At 39.7% G+C, this 24,083-nt stretch overlaps 1 protein-coding gene across 17 annotated transcripts in view; it reads right to left on the bottom strand.

Moving 5' to 3' along the window:
- The window catches only part of PARD3 (par-3 family cell polarity regulator), a 696,667-nt gene that overhangs the window by 214,633 nt on the left and 457,951 nt on the right, over positions 1-24,083 (bottom strand). For 14 of the 17 annotated variants that reach the window (XM_079769113.1, XM_079769103.1, XM_079769104.1 and 11 more), the window contains one exon: positions 23,571-23,802. In XM_079769113.1, coding sequence (XP_079625239.1) covers positions 23,571-23,802 — 232 coding nt within the window. Of the gene's footprint in view, positions 1-18,083; positions 18,219-23,570; positions 23,803-24,083 lie in introns of those variants that run through there. The other 3 variants (XM_079769108.1, XM_079769109.1, XM_079769110.1) reach the window with 1 other exon arrangement.

The following is a 24,083-nucleotide window of genomic DNA, read 5'->3' as shown; positions in this document are numbered from 1 at the left end:
CAGGAAGAAGACAGAGCAAGATTCCTGAATCAAAGTCCCAGCTTTGCCTCTTACTAGCTAGGTCAGTGGTCGGCAAACTCATTAGTCAACAGAGCCAAATATCAACAGTACAACGATTGAAATTTCTTTTGAGAGCCAAATTTTTTAAACTTAAACTTCTTCTAACGCCACTTCTTCAAAATAGACTTGCCCAGGCCGTGGTATTTTGTGGAAGAGCCACACTCAAGGGCCAAAGAGCCGCAGTTTGCCGACCACGGAGCTAGGTGATGTACAGCCATGTGAACCACTGTACTCGGACAACTCAACCACTTTGAGCCTCAATTTCTCTTTGATAAAACATAGTCATCATATCACAGGTTTATTTTGAGAACTAAATGAATTATGCATTTACTGGGTGTTAGCACATATAGGCTTTCAATAAATATTAACCATTTTATTATCATTGTTAATTCTTTACTTCTGGTTCATAAAAATGATTATGGGACTCCTGGGAAAGATCCTTAAAAAGGAGGCCAACTCCACTAGAAGTTGCCATTTCCCCTTCCTGCTGAGAATGCTGACAAGATGGATAGAACCGTAACCAGCAAGTGACAGTGAGGACAGAAATACCTGTGAGGATACTTGTGTTCATAATGTAAAAGGTAGAAGCAAGCTAAGTGTCTGTTAATGGATGAGTGGATAAACAAAATATGGCATATACATACAATGGAATACAATCCAGCCATAAAAAAGAAAAGAAAATTCTGATACTTAGTACAACATGGATGCACTTTGAGGACATTATGGTAAGTGATATAAGCCAATGACAAAAAAAAAAAAAAAAAAAAAAAAGAGAGAGATAATTACTGTATGATTCCACTTACATGAAGTATCTAGAGTACTCACATTCAGAGAGAAAGAATATAGAAAGGGGTAAGAAGGGGGAATTGGTTTAGTATTTAAAGGGCACAGTTTCTATTTTGCCAAATGAAAAGAGTTCTGAAGATGAATGCACAAACCATGTGAATGTACTAATGCCAGTGAACCGAACACTTAAAAATGGTTAAGGTGATGAATGTTATATTTTACCACGATTTAAAAAAATAAAGGAATACATATTAAGCATGGCTGCATCAAAAGGAGGCTCTAGGACCACCACATAAGCCTTGGAGTACCAATCTCCAGATTTCTTCTAAATTAGAAAAAAAAGTAAGTGCTATCATGTTTAAACCGTAATTACTTGGGTCTATATTACAACTAAACAATTTTTCACAGATAAAATCACAGAGCTAAAAAGACAAGAATAAGTATTTCCTTTTACATGTTTGAATTCCCAGATAGAGAAAAGGAAAATATATTATTTATAACATATTTGTAAATGATCCCATCTTCACACCAATACTTCACTGGTCAGTCCTATAGTCAAGACGTTATGCTCAAAGTCAATTTATGTGGCCAACAGAGGGCAAGATGGTACCTACAGCCTTCCCGGAGTGTAAGAGCAGAACTAATTGATAAAATAACCACCCATATGCAGCCCCACCTATTCAGCACAAGGCGCCATTCCACTCTGAAGACAAGAAGAAAACAACATTACATGAGCCAGAAATGATTTTAATTTTATCTTCATTGTTTCTGATGCCAGTTAGTGAGTAGAAATGCCTTCACACACTTCCTTTTATTTTGGCTGTCAATGGGGGATTCTCTCTAATTAGATGGCTGCCCATCAGCTGTATGTATACAGAATAGCAGAAGACATGTCTAAAAGAAAAGGTTCTTTTCCACTGCTGACAAGACTAACTGGAAATAGTATGAAAATTCTGCTTTAGTGAATTATATGACTTCCATCATATAGGAGTTTGGCCCAACTAAATAGATGGAGGTCTACTCTGAGTAAAACTGTAGGACTTGGACAGTAAAGGTTATAAGACTCATATGGATAAAACTATATTTAAATATGGGACTGTTCCAAAAAATAGTTACACAGAAAAAATGTTTTATAACTTTTTTCTACTTGTCTATTAAAACTGAAAAGGCAGATATAAAATCAGTAATAACCTATTACTGTAATGGTTTCTGACTAGGACCAAACAATTACCAACTAATTATGTTTTCTACTTTTTAAAAACCCAAAGTGTGTCACAGCAGGAAATATGCATAATTCTATACTTTCCTGGGAAATATATTTCCAGAAAGAAATCAAGTTGAAATGTTTTTTAATGCAACAATGACCATAAAGTACATAATACATAGAATGATTCATATTTAAAATACATGTAAAAAAAGCAAAAAGATTCTTAAAAATTATGCAGGTACGCAGAGCACAGCTAGGAACTCTTCTAAAAGGACTGACAAACTAAAATCTTGGGCATGCTCAATGTATCAGTTTCAATTGCCTATTTGTAAAGCATTAATAGCTTGGACACGCCCAACATTTTATATCACTTGAACAGAACATAAAAAATGAACAGTGTTGCCTTGAAAAACAAGGACATCTGCAAATCACAGTTCATTCTTTTTTTTGTTTTTGTTTTGCCATGAGAATAAAAAATACCCACAAACCCTGGGAAAATAGGTCCTGGGAAAACATAGTCTGAAATGTATACAAGTATAGAGTGAGGACTCCTGATTATGTGTTATAATGGTTAAATGCCATAATTAAAAAAAGTGTTTTCAAAGAAAGTAATTTTAAACCTGGTACTTTGATGAAACAAGCTATATAGCTGACCTAAGTACTTTTCTTGTTTTATAAATACAAGCAAAAATTGGAACTAAGTACTATTCTAATTTAGAGTAGCTGATGTCATCAGGATCCACACCAACTCTGGTCAATACCACAACTGCCACCGCATAAGCCAAAAGAGAAACAGATAGGAGATGGATGATAGATTCTCTCATCACTGAAGGTAAGAAGTAATCCCATATCAGTAAAAAGAATCATTCAATTTATTTTCCGTCCAACTTACATTTTGGTAATAATTCACTTTAAAAATTTGCACCCTAATTTCTACAATCTTTTGTAAAAAACTACAATTGGGATTAATGTTACTTAAATTCTATTTAAGTAACAAATGTCTCAAAAATACGGAAATCTGGCACAGGTTTCTGTGTTTATGTAGGGAGTGTTAGAGCGGAAAAGAGCTTTGCTTCTTAAAATAGGAATTAATATATGATATCCTTAACTTGGAAGAAACACTAGAAGAGGTTGTCTGTACTGGCATCATGCAGAAACAGTAAAGAGTATCGCATAACAAGGAGTAACCATTCAAAACCGGTCCAGTGATTTCTACTGGCAGCGATAATTCCAACGCAGCTGAGACCATGAGTACCTTTGGACCTCTCAGCAGGAACACCATTGACCATGTACTTAATCAATAAAAACATACTCTAGCTTTGGCTTTAATGACCATACTCTTCTGGCTGTCTACCTCTCTCTACAGAAGCCTCTTCTCAATAATCAACATCTCCCACCAGCCCAGTCCACTCCCTACCCTGAGCTGCCCCCTGTGTTTGAAGAATCCTCAGCACTCTGGCCTCGGCCTGCTCCTCTTCCCCTGCACAGGCTTCCCAGACCACCCTCCACTAGTACTGCCAAGGTGTCAAGTATCAGCTTTCTGGCCAGCCCCCACCCCTCTTCTGCCCATCAGGCACCTCCACTTGGGCAGACTGCAGACAAGTGAAAGTCAGATTCAACATATCACGTTTCTCCAAATATGACCCTCCTCCCGTGTTTTCTAGTCAGTGTATGACTACCCACCCAGCTGATCAGGTCAAAACTGTGAGAGTCCTTCTTACTCTTCCTTCTTCCTCATTTTCTTACATCTAACCAAATCACCAACACCCCGATATTCCTCCTGAGAAATATATATGGAATCTCTGTCCCCATAGCCACCACCATTTCTGGCCATGGTTTTTACAATAGCTACCTAACAAAGTTCCTGGCATGCACTCTGGTTCAGCCCTTTAATTTATTCTACACACTGTAGTTACAGTAATCTTTTAATTTTCTAAAAAGTGTCAATATTATCAAGTCATTCTTTTGAATGGCTTTCAATTGGCCTTAATATTAGGCCACTCTGCCCTCAGGCCCATCCAGGCTCCTTTCTTCTGCCCTTGGCAAATGTAGAGATTTCCACCATCTAAATAGTATTTTTCAAACTGTGTGTTACAACCCACTATTTGCAACTAGTAATACAAATTATTAGTATTAGTATTTTTTAAGTGAATTACAGAATAATAATGGTAACAAACCCAGCAGCTATCATTTTACACAGTGCATTCTTTGTACCAGGAGGGGTTCTAAGGTGCTTTGTATATATTAATTCACTGTAGCTTCAAAACAACCCTGTGAAGCAGGCACCATGACTATACTTTACCACTGAGAAAAGTAAAACAAAGGGATGTTTGTTAACTTGCCCAAACACAAGGCTGATCAGTGTGCAGCTGGGATTTGGAGCCAGGTGACCTAACTTCAGAGTTCAGGCCCTTAACCAACCGCCTCTCTCAGCATTACCTGTCAGAGTGCATCATAGGGAGGAAGAACAAGCATTAACTTTGTGCAATGTTTTAGTTACTTGTGTATGTGTACATAGGGTTGCAAGGTGGAATTGATTTCTTACTGCAGATCATATCAAAAGAGTCTGAATACTCCTTTCCCCTGGAGCCCTCCTCAGACATAGAACTCAAAACACCTTTTGGGTCTCAGTTTCAATAGCAGCTTCCAGAGGGAGGCTGACTCTCCTAGTCTGGCCAAGGCCTTCACACAACCATGACCACAGGCCCTTTCTTGGCACCTGCTTGCTGAGTTACACCCACCACTAAAGTCCGGTCACGTCGCACGAGGCCTAGCATTTAGTAGGCCTCTGCTAAATATTGGTAGAATGTGTAAATTAATGGTTTTACCTTACAATTACTAGAGAATCATATACATTCCACAACCGGAATTGAAAAAATTCTACCTACTCATTGCCAGAAACAATTTTTGCCAGGTGAACAGTAAAATCCTTAATTTACTTCACTGCCCAAGTGATTCTTCGGGTAAGGCACATGCATGTATATACCCCCTGTGTTTGTCTCCGAGTCACACAGACCTACAGTGGACAGGGGAACAGAAGCAGAGACTGCGTATGGTAAGGAAATGAAACTGTTCCCCTGAGAGGTAACCAGGGCTAGAAGTCCACACCCTTCCCACAGCAGGTTACTGGCCTTTCCCACCAGAAGCACCGAGTGGCCAACACGCTTATCAGGCTTTACTTCCCAAACTGTAGATTTCTTTGCCTCCAGATCTGCAGCTTTCACCCGCCAATTGGCAAAGGAGTAGTGCAAGCTAATCTTTAATAGGATACTTATCATTAAGTGCTGAAATATGACTGCCCATCAGGAGATTTACTACTCATTTATACTTACCTGGTGTTGAGACACAGCAGACCAAGTTTATGTCAGGGCAATCGCCTTTCCCCCAGTGTGTCTAGGACAATTCAGGTGTGCAGCAGAGAGCGTCCTGCGTGGACGATTACCCGTGCTCCCCACTGTGCTCTAGAAAGAACACCAGAGGGGAATGTCCTTCCCGTGAGAGGTCCTACTGACAGCTGGCCTAAAGTTCACTGTCTTCTAGTTGTTTCAGAATCAACCTATACTGAGGAAAAGTATGTAGATTCTATCACTTACTCAATATAAACAATGTTTTTATGACTATATTCTAAAAGGAAGTAAAAAAGAAAGAAACGAAACCTGAAATTCTAGGAATTCAAAAGTAAACTAACTGGAAATGCTTTCCTCATGACTAAAATCAGTTATAAAAACATAAGTTAGATAAGAAGTTATTTCCCTATAAGCAGCAGTGGAAATTCACCAAGCCCAGGTCTGAGGATCCCAGACAGACATGTGAGCAAAGGAGCCCTAGAGGCAGGCAACTCCTACTGAGCCCCAGAGTGAGCTGGCCTCAGAGTCATCTGTAGGGTCAGGCAGGCTTGCTGGTCTGGGCAACGCTGACAGGGTTCAAGGGCGAGGAGACACAGAATCTCCAGAGGGTTAGCAGGCAAAGCACAGACTTCCAACAAAGCCTGAGGAAAAGCATGGCCTCACAATTATTTTAATAGGGGACGATGAAAGTAACAGGAGCGGTGGAGCAGAGCTGAGGAACAAGAAGGTGTGTAGAAAGGGAAGGGAAGTGAGCTATCAAAACAGGCAAGGAGTAGAGCATTTACAACAGCCACCTGAGAAAAGAGCAGGAGGGATGCTAGACTTGGCTGTTTCATCTCCCTTAGGGTTCCTGATCCTGTCTAGGCAGGTCTGTCAATCAGTTGTTGGCGAGGGAATATGGCAGTTGATAGTTTTAAAATTAACAGTAAAATCCCGAGTCCTGAGGAATGATTTTGGGACAAGAAAGGACTCAGACACAGAAAGCTACAGAAATTAAATAGGACAGGAACACAAACGAAAAGTCAGCTTCAAAGGACACCAACTTCCTCACTTCCCAGCTAGCAAGCAGGATCTATATTTTTCATAGCACACAGGAGGCAATGCTGCCTCACATGCTTAGCTACATAGCAACCGTGGCTTCCACACAGGTTTGGGAGCAGCAAAACACAAGAAGGATCGGCTGTTTCAGCAGCGGGGGCCTGCACGTGTCTTAAAGGTGGACCAGTATTCCGAATCCAGAAGTGAGTTCAGTGTGGCTCACACGCAACCACTGTGTGAGCTTGGTAATTAGTTTACCTCTCTGAACCTTGTGTTCAGTTTCTTCATCCATAAAATGGGACTAAAAGAGCACCTACCCGAGGGATATTACATGGATTGAGTGATTATTACAAACAACAGTTTTAGCAGACTGTTCAGTAAGCGCCAACCAGCAGCCCTAGTATTGAGGGGAGTCACGGCATACCTTTCTCCTTAGGGAAGACCTAATGACCAGCAGTTACCCAAAACCATCAGAAAGGGGAACTGGAGTGATAATGTGTAACCTGAGAAGTCACCTGGAGGAGCAGACACTCTAGTACAGAAAGAAGGGACATTTTGCAGTTAGTTTGTGTCCGTTTAGTTCATTTCAAAGTCTCTATTTCTTTGTGTGGACAGAGAATGTAAAGTTATTCCTTTGTTTTCTTTTTTAAAGAACTGGAACTGTTAAATAATCAAAGAGAGAGAAATAATGTTTACAGAAGAAATGCAAGTTATAATATAAATATTATTGATGTTATGAAAGAAGTTAAGGAGGTGAGGTTGTCTCCACCCCCAGTGAAGCCACACCTAATAATCAGGAGGATTCCGGGCCCCAGGTGCTCAGCAGTGCACGGGGCTGATGGGAGGAATGGGGAAGCTCTAGAGTACCAGCGAGGGTGAGCAGACTGCTAACTGCCCAGCCCAGCCTCCAGAGGAGGCTGATCACAAACCTGTGAAGAGTAAAGTCAAGGTTCTGACTTTTTACACCATCTCCTGGAGGCTGGCATTTTGAGGCTTACAAAGACATCAATAGGGCAATTTTAACATGTATTCCGGGCGTGACCACTCAACTATACAACTCGCAGCCTGAAGGATGGAAACTGCTTGAAATAAATTTAATTTGGAAATCAAGATTTGCAAATCTGCTGTAATAGGAAATAATTAAATCATTTATGTTTACTAAAAGCCAAGAAAAAGGTAACTTCAACAACAAACCAAAGAACAAGCTGTGCATCTGTAGAGCAAGCATGTCAAACTCGCGGCCCGCATGGCCCACAATGAATATTCTTATGGCTCAGCCAATATAACGGTACGTAAGAAACATTTTAATAAACATTTCATAACTTAGTTTTTACAATATCCTGTTACACATAATCTACACTAATAAAAGAGAAAGATGCAAATTGACCGTACCTTCGCGACACCCACCAGCCAATCAAGAGTATGCAAATTAACCCAACAAAGATGGCAGGTTAATTTGCATATGCAGGCACCGAGCAGCTGGGCGTTCTGCATCGCCCCAGCCGCTCAGGGCCTCTGGGCAGCGTGGGAAGGTGGGGCCGGAACGGAAAGAGGCGGCTCCGGGGCCTGAGTGGAAAGGCGGTGCCAAGAGCCAGGGGAAGGAAGGCCCATTCTTGCATGAATCTTCGTGCATCGGGCTTCTAGTTATTAATAACAAACTACAACATTTGCTAATGACTTGATTACTATAATCGTGTTGCATTCATTTGCCTTACACGCAGGCCATGTCATTAGTCTTATACTGAGTTGTTTAGTGTGCGCACCAAGAAATAATTCACTTTCAGAGAACCAGAAAAAAATTGGTTTATTTGTGTTATGCTTATTAATTTGTGTAGTTATTCAGTGTCAGGTAAGTTAATGTTCAAGAAAAAATATTAATTTTTATTAAAATGTTCTATTATTTTATGTTAACAACTAGAGGTCTGGTGCACAAAATTCGTGCATGGGTAGGGTCCCTAGGCCTGGCTGGCAATCAGGGCCAATCTGCAGGGCAACCAGCAAGGGCGATCAGGGGGCCCCGGCTGGCACCCACCTTGGCTGGCCTATTGCTGCCCACTTGCCAGCCCCGCCCTCTGCCACCACCTCTACTGGCCAGGACCTGTGGGCTGGGTGCAGCTCTTGCTTTGAGCATCTGCCCCTTGGTGGTCAGGGCATGTCATAGTGACCGGTTGTTCCGCCGTTCAGTCGATTTGCATATTAGACTTTTATTATATAGGATTACTCATTTATTTCAGCCCTTTGTATTCAACATGTCTCTATCAAAATAAACCTATGTTTCTATGAAAATTGAAACTTTTGTTTTTTTGTAGCCCACATAAGCTTAAACCTTGTTTATTTGGTCCATGTTAGCCTTTGCGTTTGACGTGCTTGCTGTAGAGCATGAGAATGCCTGCTCTCCAGGACATCATTGTTCCTTAGTCAAGGCTGACTCTGGAAGTGCATCATCTTTCAAAGATGAGAACAAACACCAGCACTAGCACTGCCCAGGAGTGACAACTTGTCGAAACTTATGAAATTACACCAGGTAGAAATTCCTCATGTACAGTGCCGGAAACCAATTACTGTTTCACTAATAGAGAAATGTGGACAGGAAGCCAGGAAGGCTGTCAACAACATTAAATTGCTCTAACCACTCACCCTTTAGATTAAACATTGTTAGCTGAAGCAGCCTCCACCTCTGTTTATCTTGTGTATATTTCTGTTATTTCCTGCCTAAGGTGTTTTCCCCATAGCCTCAATAAAAGGGATGGCAGGGCCAGAGCAGAGAGTAGTTCTCCAGCTAGAGTTGGACTACTGCCTGGTCCCTCCTATCGCCAAATTAAATTTCTTCTAGTCTCTTTTCATTTGTGTGCGGCCCTTCTCCAGAACTCGAACCCTAAACCGGATCCCTGGACTACACGGGACGTGGAAAGAGGATCCCACATCTGGCGCTTACTGAGGGACTTCTGGAGGAGAAGGTATTTTTCGCCTAAGAGCGAAGGAAGGAAAAAAATTACACCGAGAAAAGATGTGGAAAATTCACCGGAAAAAGGTGAGGGAAGTTCACCGCACGCAAAAGCCCACGGCCAGCTGTAGAGTCATGAACTGTAAGTAGGTTGGGAATGTCTTTTTCAGCCAGGCTAATGGGGAAGAATTAGGTTATAAATATAAAGTAAACTTTATTATTAGAATTTTTGTTTGAATGCTTAAAGAATGTGGTTTTTTGTTCAAATTAAAATCTTAGTTTGTATTTGGAATTTAAAATCTGTAATAAGAAGTGAAACTCCACTGCTGAAACTGCCTCTGGTGTGGAGAAATTCAAAGGTGGCAGGAGAGGGCAAGGCTATCTGCTAGCCCGCAATGAGGTTACTCAATGCATTGTTTAAAAATTATAAAAGAATTCGCAGAGAAGTGCAAATCTTGGCCAAATTGGGTGTTAGTTATTACTTTGGAAAGCGAAAAAGAAAGAAAAAAATTGAGATCTGTCTTTATCTATTAAGCATGAAAAAATGTGTGGCCAAATCTGTTGCTGATTCTTCCCCCAAGTAAGCAGGATGTGGGGAAGGAAAGGGAGACATGTGGAGATCCAATATGAAAGCCCACTCTCCCAGTATGCTAAGGAATGTGGTAATTTGCATTTGAATGGCTACAAACTTCAAAACATTTTTTTTTGAAGTTTGCTTAATTATATAAATAATAAAGTTAAAGGTTTAGATATTTTGAAATGACAAAATGCTAAATATTTGACTAGCCAGCTCTAAAAGTTTAAATTTGATATATTAAGATAATTATAAAAAATATTATAATCTTTAAATCATATATGGATATATTTATATTTGATGGTTTTTTTCCATGTTAAAATTTCAAGGTCTTAACAGAAATGATTCTTGGAAAGCTCCAAGGGCCTGGAGTAATACAAGAAATTTATTCTCTCTTCTTAAAGGAAATCTTTTAAAAACAGATCTAATATATTGAAATTGCATGGAAAGCCTTATCAAATAAAAATTAATAAATATACTTTAAATGTTATGAAGGTTTTTGGCCCCAGAAAGGGAAAAACTAAGTAACTAAATATTATAGTTTGAAATTGAATTGTCATGGCCCTAGGGCAAAGAATATCCTTACATGATATTATTCTACAATGTCATTATAATTTTTGATATTTTACAACAGCATATACCAAACAAACTTACAAACTAATTCTTTGAATGTTTGGCAGCAATTTAAAAGCACATGAGAGGATTTAATCCCTTCCACGGTGTGGAAGGCCCCCTGGGAAGGCACTTGAGCATTCCATATTGGCCCTTCTTGCCCTTTTTGCCAAGAGGGACCCTCTTCTCACAATCCAATTGCCCACAGCTGTTGCCTGAACTCTCTGTTCCTGCTGAGGTTGAAGCCTCATGGTGGCTGGTACCAGGGATCTGTCTCTCGCACAATGGCGTGAGCTGGGCCCTCCCTGGAGAAGAAACCTGGGTTCCCCAATATATGTGATCAATGCCAGGGCCCCACCAGCAGGTGAGGGGATCCCAAGGCAGGTAATGGGCGTGGAGGCCACAGGAGCATAGGCTACCAAGGAGACAAAATTGAACCTCACCTCACCCTGCTTGGCCCCGGAGGATGACTGGTTAGCCAGAGATGGGTAAGATTCCTCAAGGAAGGAACAACCTAAGACAGGCACAGTCGCAGAGGGGCCATCAGGAGAGAACTTGGGGATCAACAGAGGTGGGGCACAGACCCTCACCCCCCCAACATTGCAGGGGCCCCTTCTGAGGGAGGTCTCTTGCCCCCATGGCTGCTTCGTGCTTCCCATGCCCAGCTCAGATCGGGACCCAGGTGACTGACAGAGACTTGTCCAGCTCAGATTGGGACCCAGGGAACAGACAGAGACTTGTCCAGCTCAGATCAGGACCCAGGCAACAGAGACTTGGCTGACAGCAGCAGCCCTATATCTAAATCCACTCTAACACCAGGAATGCTTAGAGCCTTCTCAAGGATGCAAATAATCCTTTGCATTAATATTTACAGAGTAAACTAAGATTGTTGTTAGAGTATTAAATTTGACAGTAAAATAGTAGTCAAGTTTTCAGATTAATTTAAATTGGCTAATTGAAATAAGTGAATATTCAAGAAAATTTAATTATACTGGACAAAAAGCTGTTTCTAAAGTATTAACTAAAATTTCTATTGGTAGTTCATTTCATGGTAAAATTGCTTAATTGTAATGAACCTAAAAGCAGTCATATTTTTGTGCAAAAATATTAAAATTTAAAGTGATCAAGACTGCATTATAAAAATTTTCCAAAAGCCTCCTAATAAATCAAAAAAAGGGGGGATAGTGGAAAAATATTATGTAAGGAAAAATATCCAGAAAAATTTTTTACTTTGAAAACTAACTTTCATTTGTAATACTAAGAGCAGGACACCTATGAAAAAACACACATGGTGTCAGAATAAGCCAAAGGAAAATAGTTTGGGCAACAATAAAAAGGATCCCAAGTAAAATTTATAGAAAAGATTCCTTTAACTTTTGGTCGAGAATATGTTTGTATATTTTCAGAAAACAACTCCAAGACCATGTGGATTCCTGCAACAGAGAGGAATTGACAGGAATGCTCCAGCCATGAAGACAAGAGGAAAAACAATCCAGAGATGGAAGATGCTGATGACGCCTTGCCATGCTAGCAGTCAGCAGCTGTGCGTCGCTGCAGGTTGCCCAGGACCAAACCAGAGGTCGAACCTGCATTACCACCATTTGTCTACCATCCAGATAGCATTGCTGACATGTACTCAAAAAACTGTTGGACATTGAAACTGGAACTCAAAAACTGTTGGCCCAGAAAGAAACTTACTTGCAGACTGATTTCATTTGACTCTCAGCATAGCCATTGTTGCTTGTCTCATTTTTTGTTCTTATATGTTGGTTTCTAGTCTGCAGATGCAAGATTTTTTAGGGAAAGAAAACGGGGGAGATGCTGGAAACCAATTACTGTTTCACTAATAAGAGAGATGTGGACAGGAAGCCAAGAAGGCTGTCAACATTAAATTGCTCTAACCACTCACCCTTCAGATTAAACATTGTTAGCTGAAGCAGCCTCCACCTCTGTTTATCTTGTGTATATTTCTGTTATTTCCTGCCTAAGAGCTATGGGTGTTTTCCCCAAAGCCTCAATAAAAGGGATAGCAGGGCCAGAGCAGTGAGTAGTTCTCCCGCTAGAGTTGGACTACCGCCTGGTCCCTCCTATCGCCAAATTAAATTTCTTCTAGTCTTTTCATTTGTGTGTGGCCCTTCTCCAGAACTCGAACCCTGAACCGGATCCCTGGACCACACGGGACGTGGAAAGAGGATCCCATAGTACAGGACCCCTCACTCTAGAAATTTTATTTATTTATTTGTTTGCTTAAACAACACTTATCTCAGTCTGAATTTCATGAGGAAGCAATCCTGAGATAGAGATTCAGGACAGGGGTTTTATGAAAGCTGCAAGAATCACGGTAGGGAAGTGGAGATGTGACAGAAGGGCAGAAAGGCAACCCAGAGGAAGAGTTCTCAAGCCAGCTACTACTGTGGGCCAGGAGAGCTCAATCCCACAGGCCAGCTCTTAACCTGTAACATGCACAGACATATCCAGGGCTGTTAAACTGTAGGTTCTGGGGTCAGTAGGTCTGGAGAGGGGCTTTTGATTCTTCACCTCTGACAGGCTCTAGGTCCTTCCATGTTGCTAGTCTAAGGACCCACTTTCAGGGCTAAGGGTATAGACCAGTGGTTCTCAACCTTTCTAATGCCACGACCCTTTAATACAGTTCCTCATGTTGTGGTGACCCCCAACCATAAAGTTATTTTCGTTGCTACTTCATGACTGTAATTTTGCTACTGTTAATGAATCGTAATGTAAATATCTGTGTTTTCCGATGGTCTTAGGTTTTACAGCAGCGGTTCTCAACCTGTGAAAGGGGTCGCGACCCACAGGTTGAGAACCGCTAGCAGGGTCGCCTAAGACCATCGAAAAACACAGATATTTACATTACGATTCATTAACAGTAGCAAAATTACAGTCATGAAGTAGCAACGAAAATAACTTTATGGTTGGGGGTCACCACAACATGAGGAACTGTATTAAAGGATCGCGGCGTTAGAAAGGCTGAGAACCACTGGTATAGACTGAAGCCCTAGCATTATATTCTTAGGGGCCACAGGGACTGGAGTAGGCACCTGGTTTTACACTGGTTTTCCTGGGTCACTGGTTGAGGACGGCTCTGTAAAGGTGTCATCCCCAGGCATACCGGTAGTCCTGCACAGAGAAGCAGAGCCTCCTTCCAAGGCTCCAGAAAGTCCTTGGCACAGAAGCAGAAACTGGCCACTGGAAGTTGGGGGATGCACTGAAGGGGTGCCGGTGACTTGGCATCGGTTACACTACTGGGCATTGACTATGCACCAGGCGGTCTGCTATGGATACAGTAGGGGGAAAAGGGTTAACAAGCCCTGCCACTCTTGACTTACTATTAACCCAAGTCAAGGGGATATAAGTATGTGTTACGTGGTAATGAATGCAGAGGAGACAAACAATGCCAAAAAGTGGGGGCAGGAAGTATCAAAGTGGGAGGGAGCAAAGTCCATGATGTTGGCTTGACCTCCGAAAGGCTGACATTTGAGTAAAGATGTTAAAGGCACAAGAGAGAACCTGTGGTTATCTGAGAAAAGATTATTCGTGGCAGACAGTAAGCAAGGACAAAGTCTATGGTGTACCTGACAGATTCAGAAAAGAGGAAGCTAGTGTAGCTAGAGTGAAGTCAGCTAAGGAAAGAGTAGAAGGAATGAGGTCAGAGAGAGTGGGGGCAAGTCCTATAGGGTCCAACAGGTGACTCTAAAGATTTCAACTTTTACTCTGACTCAGAAAGCTACTAGGGAGTTGAAGAGAGCGGGGAAGTAATGTGACCTCTAGCTGTCGTGTTAAGGTTCTGTTTGAAATCAGGGAAAGTAAGGACGATGAGGGCTTCGTCAATGGTGGCAGCAGTGGGGGCACGAAAGTGCTAAGATCGGAGATATGTGCTGAAACCAGATCAAATGGGCTTTGGCCTTTGAGCATTAATAAATTAAGTGTGGGGTGTAAGTGAAAACTAGGAGTCAAGGATTACTCCAAGGTTTTGGACCTAACCAACTGAAAACACAGCTGCCTTTTTCTGAGAAAGACTGACAGACGTTTGGGGGAAAAATGTCTGGAACTGAGCTAAGAGCATATTAAGTTCCAGATGCCTGGTTGACATACGAGCGAATATATCAAGAAGACGGTTGGGCCTCCAAATCTAGCGTTCACAGTGGATACCCAAAGGGGAGTCATCTGTGCATAAGCTGTATTTAGAGCCCTGAGGCTTTGTTTCCTAGGAATAAAAAAATTCTGTGTTACTGGAAGGAGAAAAAGAGGCACTCCAATGTCAGGAGAACAGAGATAGACACAGAATTGGCAAAGGAGACAAAACAGTGTGCAGAGAGGAAGAAGGAAAAACAGCAAGGGTGATCTCCAAGGAAAGCAAGAGCTGATGTGCCAATTGCACCTGCAGTCCCGGGGCTGAGGATGTACAGGAAAGACCCACCCAGGAAGGGGCCATGGGTGAACTAAATGAGAACGGGTTTTATGGAACCATGGAGGATGAAAGTTTCATTGCAGGGAGTTTAAGAGAGAACTGGAAATGAAGACAACAAGTACAAATGTATCCAAAGGTTTGCTCTGAAGAGTGGAAGAGAAAATGAGGTAGCAGTTGAAAGGGTAGGTAGGGGAAGAGAGACTTTTCTCTGAGATGGAGGAAATAACAGCTGAGTGTAGGACAACGTGAAAATAGTCCAGTAGAGAAGGGCAATCCCTGATGATGTGGTAGAGAGAAGAATGAACTGTGGATAGGCAAAAGTCCTGGAATAGGCAAGAAAGGATCAGAATGGGTTTGGGGGCATGGCCTTAGCATAAAGCAGAATTTTTCAACTGGTGCACCACAAGAATTTTTAAAGCGTGCAATACCTGACTATTTAGTCAGGGGTACTGACCTCTTTTCCCTTAGATTGTCAAATAAAAAATGATAACAGCCAGCATAACAATAGCTGTCCAGTGTGAATGAATCAAAATTATACCTATTTTTTGTCAGATTGACAAAAAATATGTATTTTTGGTATGTCACAGGATTTTAGTAATTAGTCTATGTGTGCCATGAGATAAAAAAGGTTGAAAATTGCTGGCCTAAAGCATGGGTCGCTCACCCATTTATAATAATAAAAGGGTAATATGCTAATTAGACCAGACGTCTTCTGGACGTCATTCCGGACGTCCTTCCTGATGAAGCGGGGGAGGGGGGGCGGGGGGGGGGGCTGGAAGGAAGCCAGCCCAGGTCCCAGGTGCCTGCCAGCAGCCAGAGGAGGGAAGCCCGGGTCCCGGGTACCAGAGGGAAGCCAGTGCCAGCAGCCAGGGGAAGGAAGGCCTACTCTTGCACAAATTTTCATGCATCAGGCCTCTAGTCCTAAAATAAAATGTTAAGCAGAAATGTTAACAGAAGACATGGTTATTTTGCTAATATGAAATTTATTCCAATTTGTCTTCTGTTTCTAAATTGGCTATTATTAAAGATAGGTCAAAAGAAAACCATCTTACATTTAATTATGAAAGAGGTCACTTCCCCAGTGAATTATTTAAAAAACTATTTGGAAGGATCAAACAATTACCTTTATATAATAATTTGTGGTATGATAAAAATACATATAGAAATAACATGTACTTGATCCATTATTTGTAATGTAAAAGATATAGAACTTCTAATGGTAACAAATAAAAAAACATCAGATATAATATTGCCAATATATGTTGTGGTAAATGTCATTAGCCAAGCCTGTTTCTAGTACATTTTTCAATGGTGTGATAGTATTTATTTACCCTGTGCTATTAGAGAGTGAATAGTCACTAGCCTTCAATTTTAATATCAATTGCAAAAAAAAAAAAAGGGATTCCATTTTTTACCCAGTCTGAAATTGAAATTGACTTAGCATCTCAGAACTGTCAAAAATTTCTTTTACAAAAAGATTTGCTTTGCAGAGACTATAAAGTAGGTGTCATTCATGATACTTGCATTCTGCATTCATGCTGCAGGTCTACGGAAAAGAAATGTTACGAAGTGCCAGGAAGGCCTCAGAAAGGACTAGCCGTCATGCTCTGTGCCCCTCCGGCTGCCTTTGCAGTCAGCGTCAGTGCAGTAGATGTCAGAGGCTCTCTCTCTACTTACAACTGCCAACAAGGAGAAGAGTACTTGAAGAGTAGGATATCCGCTACCCTAGAACTTGTCTTTGCTAACAGGTCAGGCTGACACTTATTTTCCTGTGTTAAACACAGGAACCTCTGTTTACATTCAAATTAAAAGAAGCACACTGTAAGTACTTGGGATTTACAAATTTGGAACTTATTCCAAGGAAACTTCCCAATAGGTGTACTTATAGAACAATATATGTTCTATTCCAGATGAAATAAGAAAACAAGTAAGATTATGCAGAATCATTCCCTTTAAGTTCAGTCTTTGCCATGACACAGTATTGCTCCTGTACCTCATTTGGATGATTTAAACTGCATTCCCTAAATCCCCAGCAGGTTGTACCAGATGCCATTTGATTTTACCAACACGAAACTGGTCACATCAATTCACAAGGCCCGAGTCATACAAAACTACAAGTCCCAACACTTCTGACACAAACAAATAAACCCTGTTTTGTGTGTGTTCTTCCTGTAATATAGGTAAATTCCACTAGGCAGAGTGGGGGCGAAGGTGGCGTGGCAAGCTCTACTCTGTCTGCAGAGTGAAATCCTTCTCATGGCACACAACCCAGTTCTCCAATACCCTTTTATTAAATGGTTTTTTTTTCATCATCACATTCATTTCTAAGTGGAATGCAGTAACCATAAGGTTTTCAGAGAAACAGAGCTTGCTAAATGCAGTCTGTGTGTGAAATCCTGAGGGGCCATGAAAACAAAGCCTTCTTCCCAGTAGAAAGCTTCATTCTAACTAAGGACACTGTGATCCACCTGGGCCGGCACTGGGATCTGTGACTGGAGCACTTACCCAGGCAGACTCTCTCCAGAAACATTTCTCTAAAAGTGTGTGCCCCCATTCCCTATGGTCTCAGCAAACCTCAGGATTACTGGTCAAAGTATCTCCACTTTTCCCATTGGAAGTACTTGCTGGTTCAGCCATCCCTGAACACAGATATTTTCTTAACCCTTCATTTTTTTATCTAAATTCTGTAATCCATGAAGGCACTTTTCTTTGCCCAAAAGTCACTTTCTATCTGGCCCACTTGGTCATCAACTGATGAGTGACTATCCCAATGGACACACCTCCTTGCCCTTGAACTGTTCATCTGCTGCCTGCCTGTGTCCCTAGCCGCTGACCTACATAATGAAACTAAATTAGTACATTACATACACTTGAAAGCATTGATTCTTACATCTAATTGGTGTGTGCTGATGATTTCTGAATACGCCAGCAGCTAGGACTGGTTTTCCATAAAAATGATAGGAAAAAACACTTCTTTGCCTTTCCAAGCAGTGATTTAAACACCAAGATTGAAATCAAAATAAAGAAGTTCCAAATTGATTAATATGGAAATTACTAAGCCATCAAAACTGCTGATGTCGTAAACAAAATTTGTCAACAGCCACTAAGAATTCATTAAAAGTAAATTTATTGTTTAAAAACAACTGTGCAACATGTGCTTTTCAAGCCATTTTTGAATCTGGTTTGTTGTTCATCTCTTCTCAGGCTTCAGTTTGGCAAGGCTGAACGAGAAACACGGTACAGACACACAGTTAGTACGCACAAGTAAGGGAAGAGGCAATAGTAAATTGTGTTTGTTATTCTCTCAACAGTCTAAAAGGTATAATCCAACCACAACATTAACTTTTTTTAAACATATTTTTTAATTGATTTCAGAGAGGAAGGGAGAGAGAGATAGAAACATGAGGGCATGTGCCCTGACCGGGAATCAAACAGTGACTTCCTGGTTCATAGGTTGATGTTCAGGCACTGAGCCAATACCAGCTGGCACATTAACTGTTAAAATCTGATCATGTTCACTGTGTTCTGAAAACATTTATATTCTAAGCCAAACAAGGTTTCAAACTAAATGATCTATTTCTTCTTACAGAACTGAATAAACAATGCCGCAGGGACTCAGGTCATCATTTTAAATGTAATTGGAGGATTCTATTTTAATAATAGGAATATTGCAACATTCCTTTTGCTTGAGCTTCCATTGAGATAGGGTCTAGGCTACCACACAAGGACAACAGCACAAATAGCCTGATACGTGCACAGTAAGGTCAGCTGTAAGAACCTTCAGTGCATGCAATTACAGGACATTCAAATGATGATAATTCTTGAGTTTTCAAGAAAAGCAATATCAAATTGCACTTACTCCAGGGCTGAAGAAAAGTATTTTTAAATGCTTAATATCTTGCTGATTATTCAAGTTGGAGATAGAAACTGAGGCAAAAACATGTTGCTTGATAATGCTGTTATTGGAGGTCAAGGTTTGATTCTCAGTCAGGGCACATGCCCGGGTTGCAGACTTGATCCCTAGTGTGGGGCATCCAAGAGGCAGCCAATCAATGATTTCTTTCATCATTGTTATTTCTATCTCTCTCTCCCTTCTTCTCTAAAAGTCAATTTAAAAAATAATAATGCTATTATTTTCATTTTAAAATGAACACATTTAAAACATTACACAATAGATATCTGTCCCTCTTTGGTGCCAATCTCATACAATTGCAGAATTCTCAGAAATGTTTTAGAGTATTAAATTTGAATAGTCAAGCATCTGAGAATCAAACATATATAGACTCAAAAGTTCAGCCGGTCCCCCTACTCTGCACTTTGCACTCAGAATGATTGCATTAACAAGTCATGTTACCTGTTCAGTAAGTACACACAGCTTTCTGAGCTACAAAGCCTCTTTAATTAAGGCAATAGGAGCTCCTTACATGCAAAAGAAGATGTACATTCAAGGAGAAATTCATACAAACATGACATACTTTATATTTGTTGATTCCTTATAGATTTAAAACTTGCATTAAGACAACTTTGCACTTCATATACTCCATAATCTATAGACAGAATTCATATGACACAATATTCTTTCCTAGAGTTATCAATAATTAAATCATTTTTGCCCCGGCCATATGGCTCAATGGGTTGGAATGTTGTCTTGTACACCAAAAGGTCAGGGGTTTGATTCCTAGTCGGGGCACCTCAGTTGCCAGTTCAATCCCTGGTCAGGGCATGTATAGGAGGCAATCAATCAATGTTTATCTCTGTCTCCTCTCTCATCAATAAAAACATATCCTCAGGTAAAGATGAAAAAAATGTTTTAGACTAAAAAAAAAAAAATTAAATCATTTTTGTGGCTATCATTCAGTGTGTGAAACAGAAAACAACGTCATTTGTATATACCAATGAATTAAAATATCTGCTCAATGTTCCACAGCTTCCTCTCGTAGAGTTTTAAAAATATGGTCCATCTATTAGGCCCTCATCAAATTTAACCAAAAATCGCATACACCCTTATAGGGGTAGGAATAGAGTGTGTGATTTGTTTGTTTTTTTGAGAGGTGCGGGGGTGGGGTGGAATTGAGGAGGGAAGAGGGCCTGTGAGCCTATCTTCGAAGGAAAACACATTATTACTTTCGCAAGCAACTAAAGAGAAAAACCGTTTTCTATTATTTGAACCAACACATAGAAACAAAATCATAGCACACACACATACACAACCCTGCTTTGTAGTTTAGGCCAACACGGGCAAGCTATATTTGAATCTCCTTACAAACTGTTCTAAAAAATCTATAGGCACATACACATTTTTATTAAGCTATTTAAAAGCAACCTTGCTAAGGAAATCACATACTATTTAAAAGAACAAAGAGAAGGGAAGCGACTAATTTTAAAATCTTACTATTTTCCCTATGTTATTAAAAAAGCATAAAAGAATCAATCTGAGAGTCTATTAGTCTCAAATAATTAGATCCAGTAGGTATAAAAGGCAGTAAAAATATTTTAAAAAACCTAATAATGCTTTAAAAGTCTTCTGAAATACTATGGAGATATAATAATAGTATTAAGAAATGATTGAGAGCTAATAGTAAAACAAAAAACTTATTTTATGTTTAATAAATTATTTTCAACTTATTTCCAAGGAGAGTGTTTGGTAAGCTTCAACCATTTCCCAGAGGGATGAAGCACTGGTTTGCAGTCAGAAAGAAGACAGTCATGATCAAGAGAAGTAGACAAGATGGAACAACTCTGCTTAAGACATATTTACATTCTCAATGGTGAGGGGAAGCCAAGTTTGCCACCCCAAAATATGCCCCCTTTTTAAGACATTATTTTAAGCTAGTTATTCTTAAGGAATGACAGAATCAGGAAAAATCTTTGGTCTTCCCCCTAGCTGTCTAAAAGAATTGAGAGGACTTGCTCTAAAGGAGCAATTATCACAGATAACTATATTTTAATATGAACTAGTGTGATAGACAGGGAGGAACCTATCAAGAGCCATTTAGTCAGTCCTTTCTGTGTCCCACTGTTAAAGAGGCAGGTTCCATGTTCTTAGGAACCCCAGATGTGTATAGGTAATAAATCTGGTCATTTTCTCTTGTTAATCTGTCTCATGTTAATCTGTTTATTTCTTCAACTGGGAGAACTTAGAAGGGTAGCAGAGAATTTATTTTTCCTCCCCATGTGGTGTGGTGCTCTCCTGGGAGAAAAAGCTCAGTTTTGTGGAATTCACATACTTCCATGGTGCAAGTCCTCCCAACATGGCTGATTTTAAGCTGGCAGCATGAGGTCCCAGAGCTGAAGCTGAGAAGAGCACACCATATACAGTACTAGCACCATGCCAATGCAATCAGTGTAAATAACCTCAGAAGCAGAGATTATAGTAAAATGTAATAAAATAATTAAGAAGTGACAGATTTTGAGTACTTAATAGAACTTATTTAATTTTTAGTAATGGTTGTATTTAACAACTGGTTGGCAAAAATCTCTAAAAATTGAACAACTGGCTTTCACAAGCCAATGTATGTTGACTCTAGCAGACCATTTATGTACCCATAAAAGTGTAGACATCTTTGATTTTCTTAATAGCCATTCTTAAATACTGGAAGGTCATAAACTTAATTCTTAGAAAAAACCCTCAGCCCTAGCACCTAAACACAGAAGTTTATTTTCAAGAATACCAGGCCTTCAAAGCATAAATGGGGCCACTTCCACATCATAAAGCTGGTTACAGGTATGAGCTATAGAATTTGATCTAGAAAAAAACATCATATAGTATTTCAGAGAACTTTTATCAAAAAGAAGGTTGGACTGTGTTGTATTTCAGGGTCCCTTTGAAACAATATATATTTCCCCATGGCCCTGACACCCTCCACTCCCCTGGCCCCCAAAAGAAAACTCTACCATAAGGTCTCTCTTACTCTGAAGTTACAAGTTACAAAAAAAAAAAAAAAAAAAAAAAAAGCATTTATAATTAAAATAATTTATAGGCAAACTAAAAGTTTTCTTATTCTCTATTCCATGAGAAGAATAGAGCACTGTGTCTATTAGATAAATGTTAGCTGATGAATGAAAACTAATAAGCCATTAGCTTTCAATAAGACTTCAGGAGAAACCCTGGAAATGTGCCTGGGCTCCAAGTTGGCTCTGTAAGTCTCAGGGGAGGCTTGCTCCCCTATCATATTCTCTAATTTGAAGAAGACGGTAGTACAAATTCCTCAAATTTTAATGGATAGGCAACCACCGTATTTCTGTGTGTTATGTAGGTGACCATTTAGGAGCTGTCCGTTTGCATATAAGGAATGAAAAACCCCCTGGCTAACAGAAACGGAAATAAAGTGGCAATTAAGGCAACTTCACCCCAAGTGTTCTTGGACATGGAATATAATGAAAAGTGATGATCTGACTGAAAATGGATTCAGAAGGATCAGTAGATAAGCAAGAAAAACTAATGTAAAACTATGAAAATCCCAATGTTCTGAGGCACTGGAGATGGAAACCCAATTGTATTTAAAATAAAACTGACACAACTAATAGGCCAGGTTTTGTGTTATCTCCATCTATTGCTTACTTCTTCCATGCACTTGTCTTAATCAGACATCTACAGAACACATCTATTGTGTTGTGTAGCCTGAAGGCTGGACCTTAAGTCCTCAACGTTGTAGGCTTGACATATCTATAATTCCTTGAGTTACTGAGGATAACCTCAGGATCATCAATAAAAAATTTCTGTAAAAAGCTCATTCACATTTTTAATTAAAAAAGGTCAAAAGGAAGGGATTCATAATGTAGGATAACTACTTTTTGAAGAGTTGAATGATTATGCTGTATGTTTTCAATTTAAACCATCATCATGATATGTTTAGGGGTTTAATTTATGAGACAATCAACTAATCTTTATATTGTACATTAAATACCTGAATATTATAAATCACCTTAGATGAACATTTATGGAAGAGTTGCAGTGAAACTTAAGAAAAACTTGTCACTTTTATTGTGTGGCAATCATTTGTAAAGCATGATATGCTAAGTAATCCTATAATATAATTGAGGGACACAAAAACTTCTGTCAGAAAACAGCTAAAGACTACATTTAATTAAACCTTTACGACTGAAATAACATAAATTAAATTAATCAACACAGTTTAATTAAAGCTCTATTTGTAATATTTTATTAGACTTGTTATTAATGAACCTTTAAATGCTACCTCTAACTTGAGCTCTATGTTACATTTAAATAATGAACCATTGTTCATACTCACAAAAGAACAAACACTGCTTTAACAGTCTTTTGTCTCAATGGGCTGTTAATCTTATGCATAGCTAAGATACAGACTTGTCCCTCCTTCCTCTCTACAGTCATTTCCATAGTTGGCAAGATATCAACTTTAAGGCTGATAAAATGGTCTAAAATAACGAAGGTGAAATCATTAAGAATATAACAACGAAGTAGCTAAGACTGGAAATTAGAAAAGAATTTTGGTTGACCTCAAACATAATGTTTTCAAATTTGTGTTTTAGTATTTCTTATTGACCTCATACATATGTTGAGGAATGATCTGATTGGGTTGGTAAAGACTTACCTGAACATGTCTCCTAGACCTTTCAGCATTCCCTTCTTGGCTTTCATTTTATCCTTTTCCTTATCTCTATCTTTTTTCTTTTCTTTTCCAGTTTTATCCTTTCTCCTATTAATCTTATCTCCTTTCTCTTGGTTCCCATTCATTTGTCTTTCCAGAGAATATGAAGGCTGGTCGCTGGCTGTGGACACAGACTCTCTCCCTGATCTTGAGCTTTCTTCTGTGTCTTCTTCCACTTGGAAGGAAACAAAAACAAAAACAGGTAAGGAATACAGTGAACCAAAGGAACAAAAATAAGGAAGCTAATATGTGAGGATTTTATTTTCCCACATGTTGTACTGTACAGTCTTGCTATTAACATGGGCTGCAGTTCTATTTACTTCTGCATGGAATTAAAACTGAATATGTGATGTGGATGACTTCTTTGCACATTTGTATAGAAAATGATGTGCCAATAGACCAACAAGAGAAGCTGCTTTTCAGCCAGGTGCTGATTTCCCCAGAGTAACATCCTCC

The sequence above is a fragment of the Cnephaeus nilssonii genome (genome assembly GCF_951640355.1).
Source record: "Cnephaeus nilssonii genome assembly, chromosome: 4".
Taxonomy (NCBI): Eukaryota; Metazoa; Chordata; class Mammalia; order Chiroptera; family Vespertilionidae; genus Cnephaeus; species Cnephaeus nilssonii.
The sequence above is the reverse complement of the archived record's forward strand: the minus strand, read 5'-3'. Positions and strand labels throughout refer to the sequence as shown.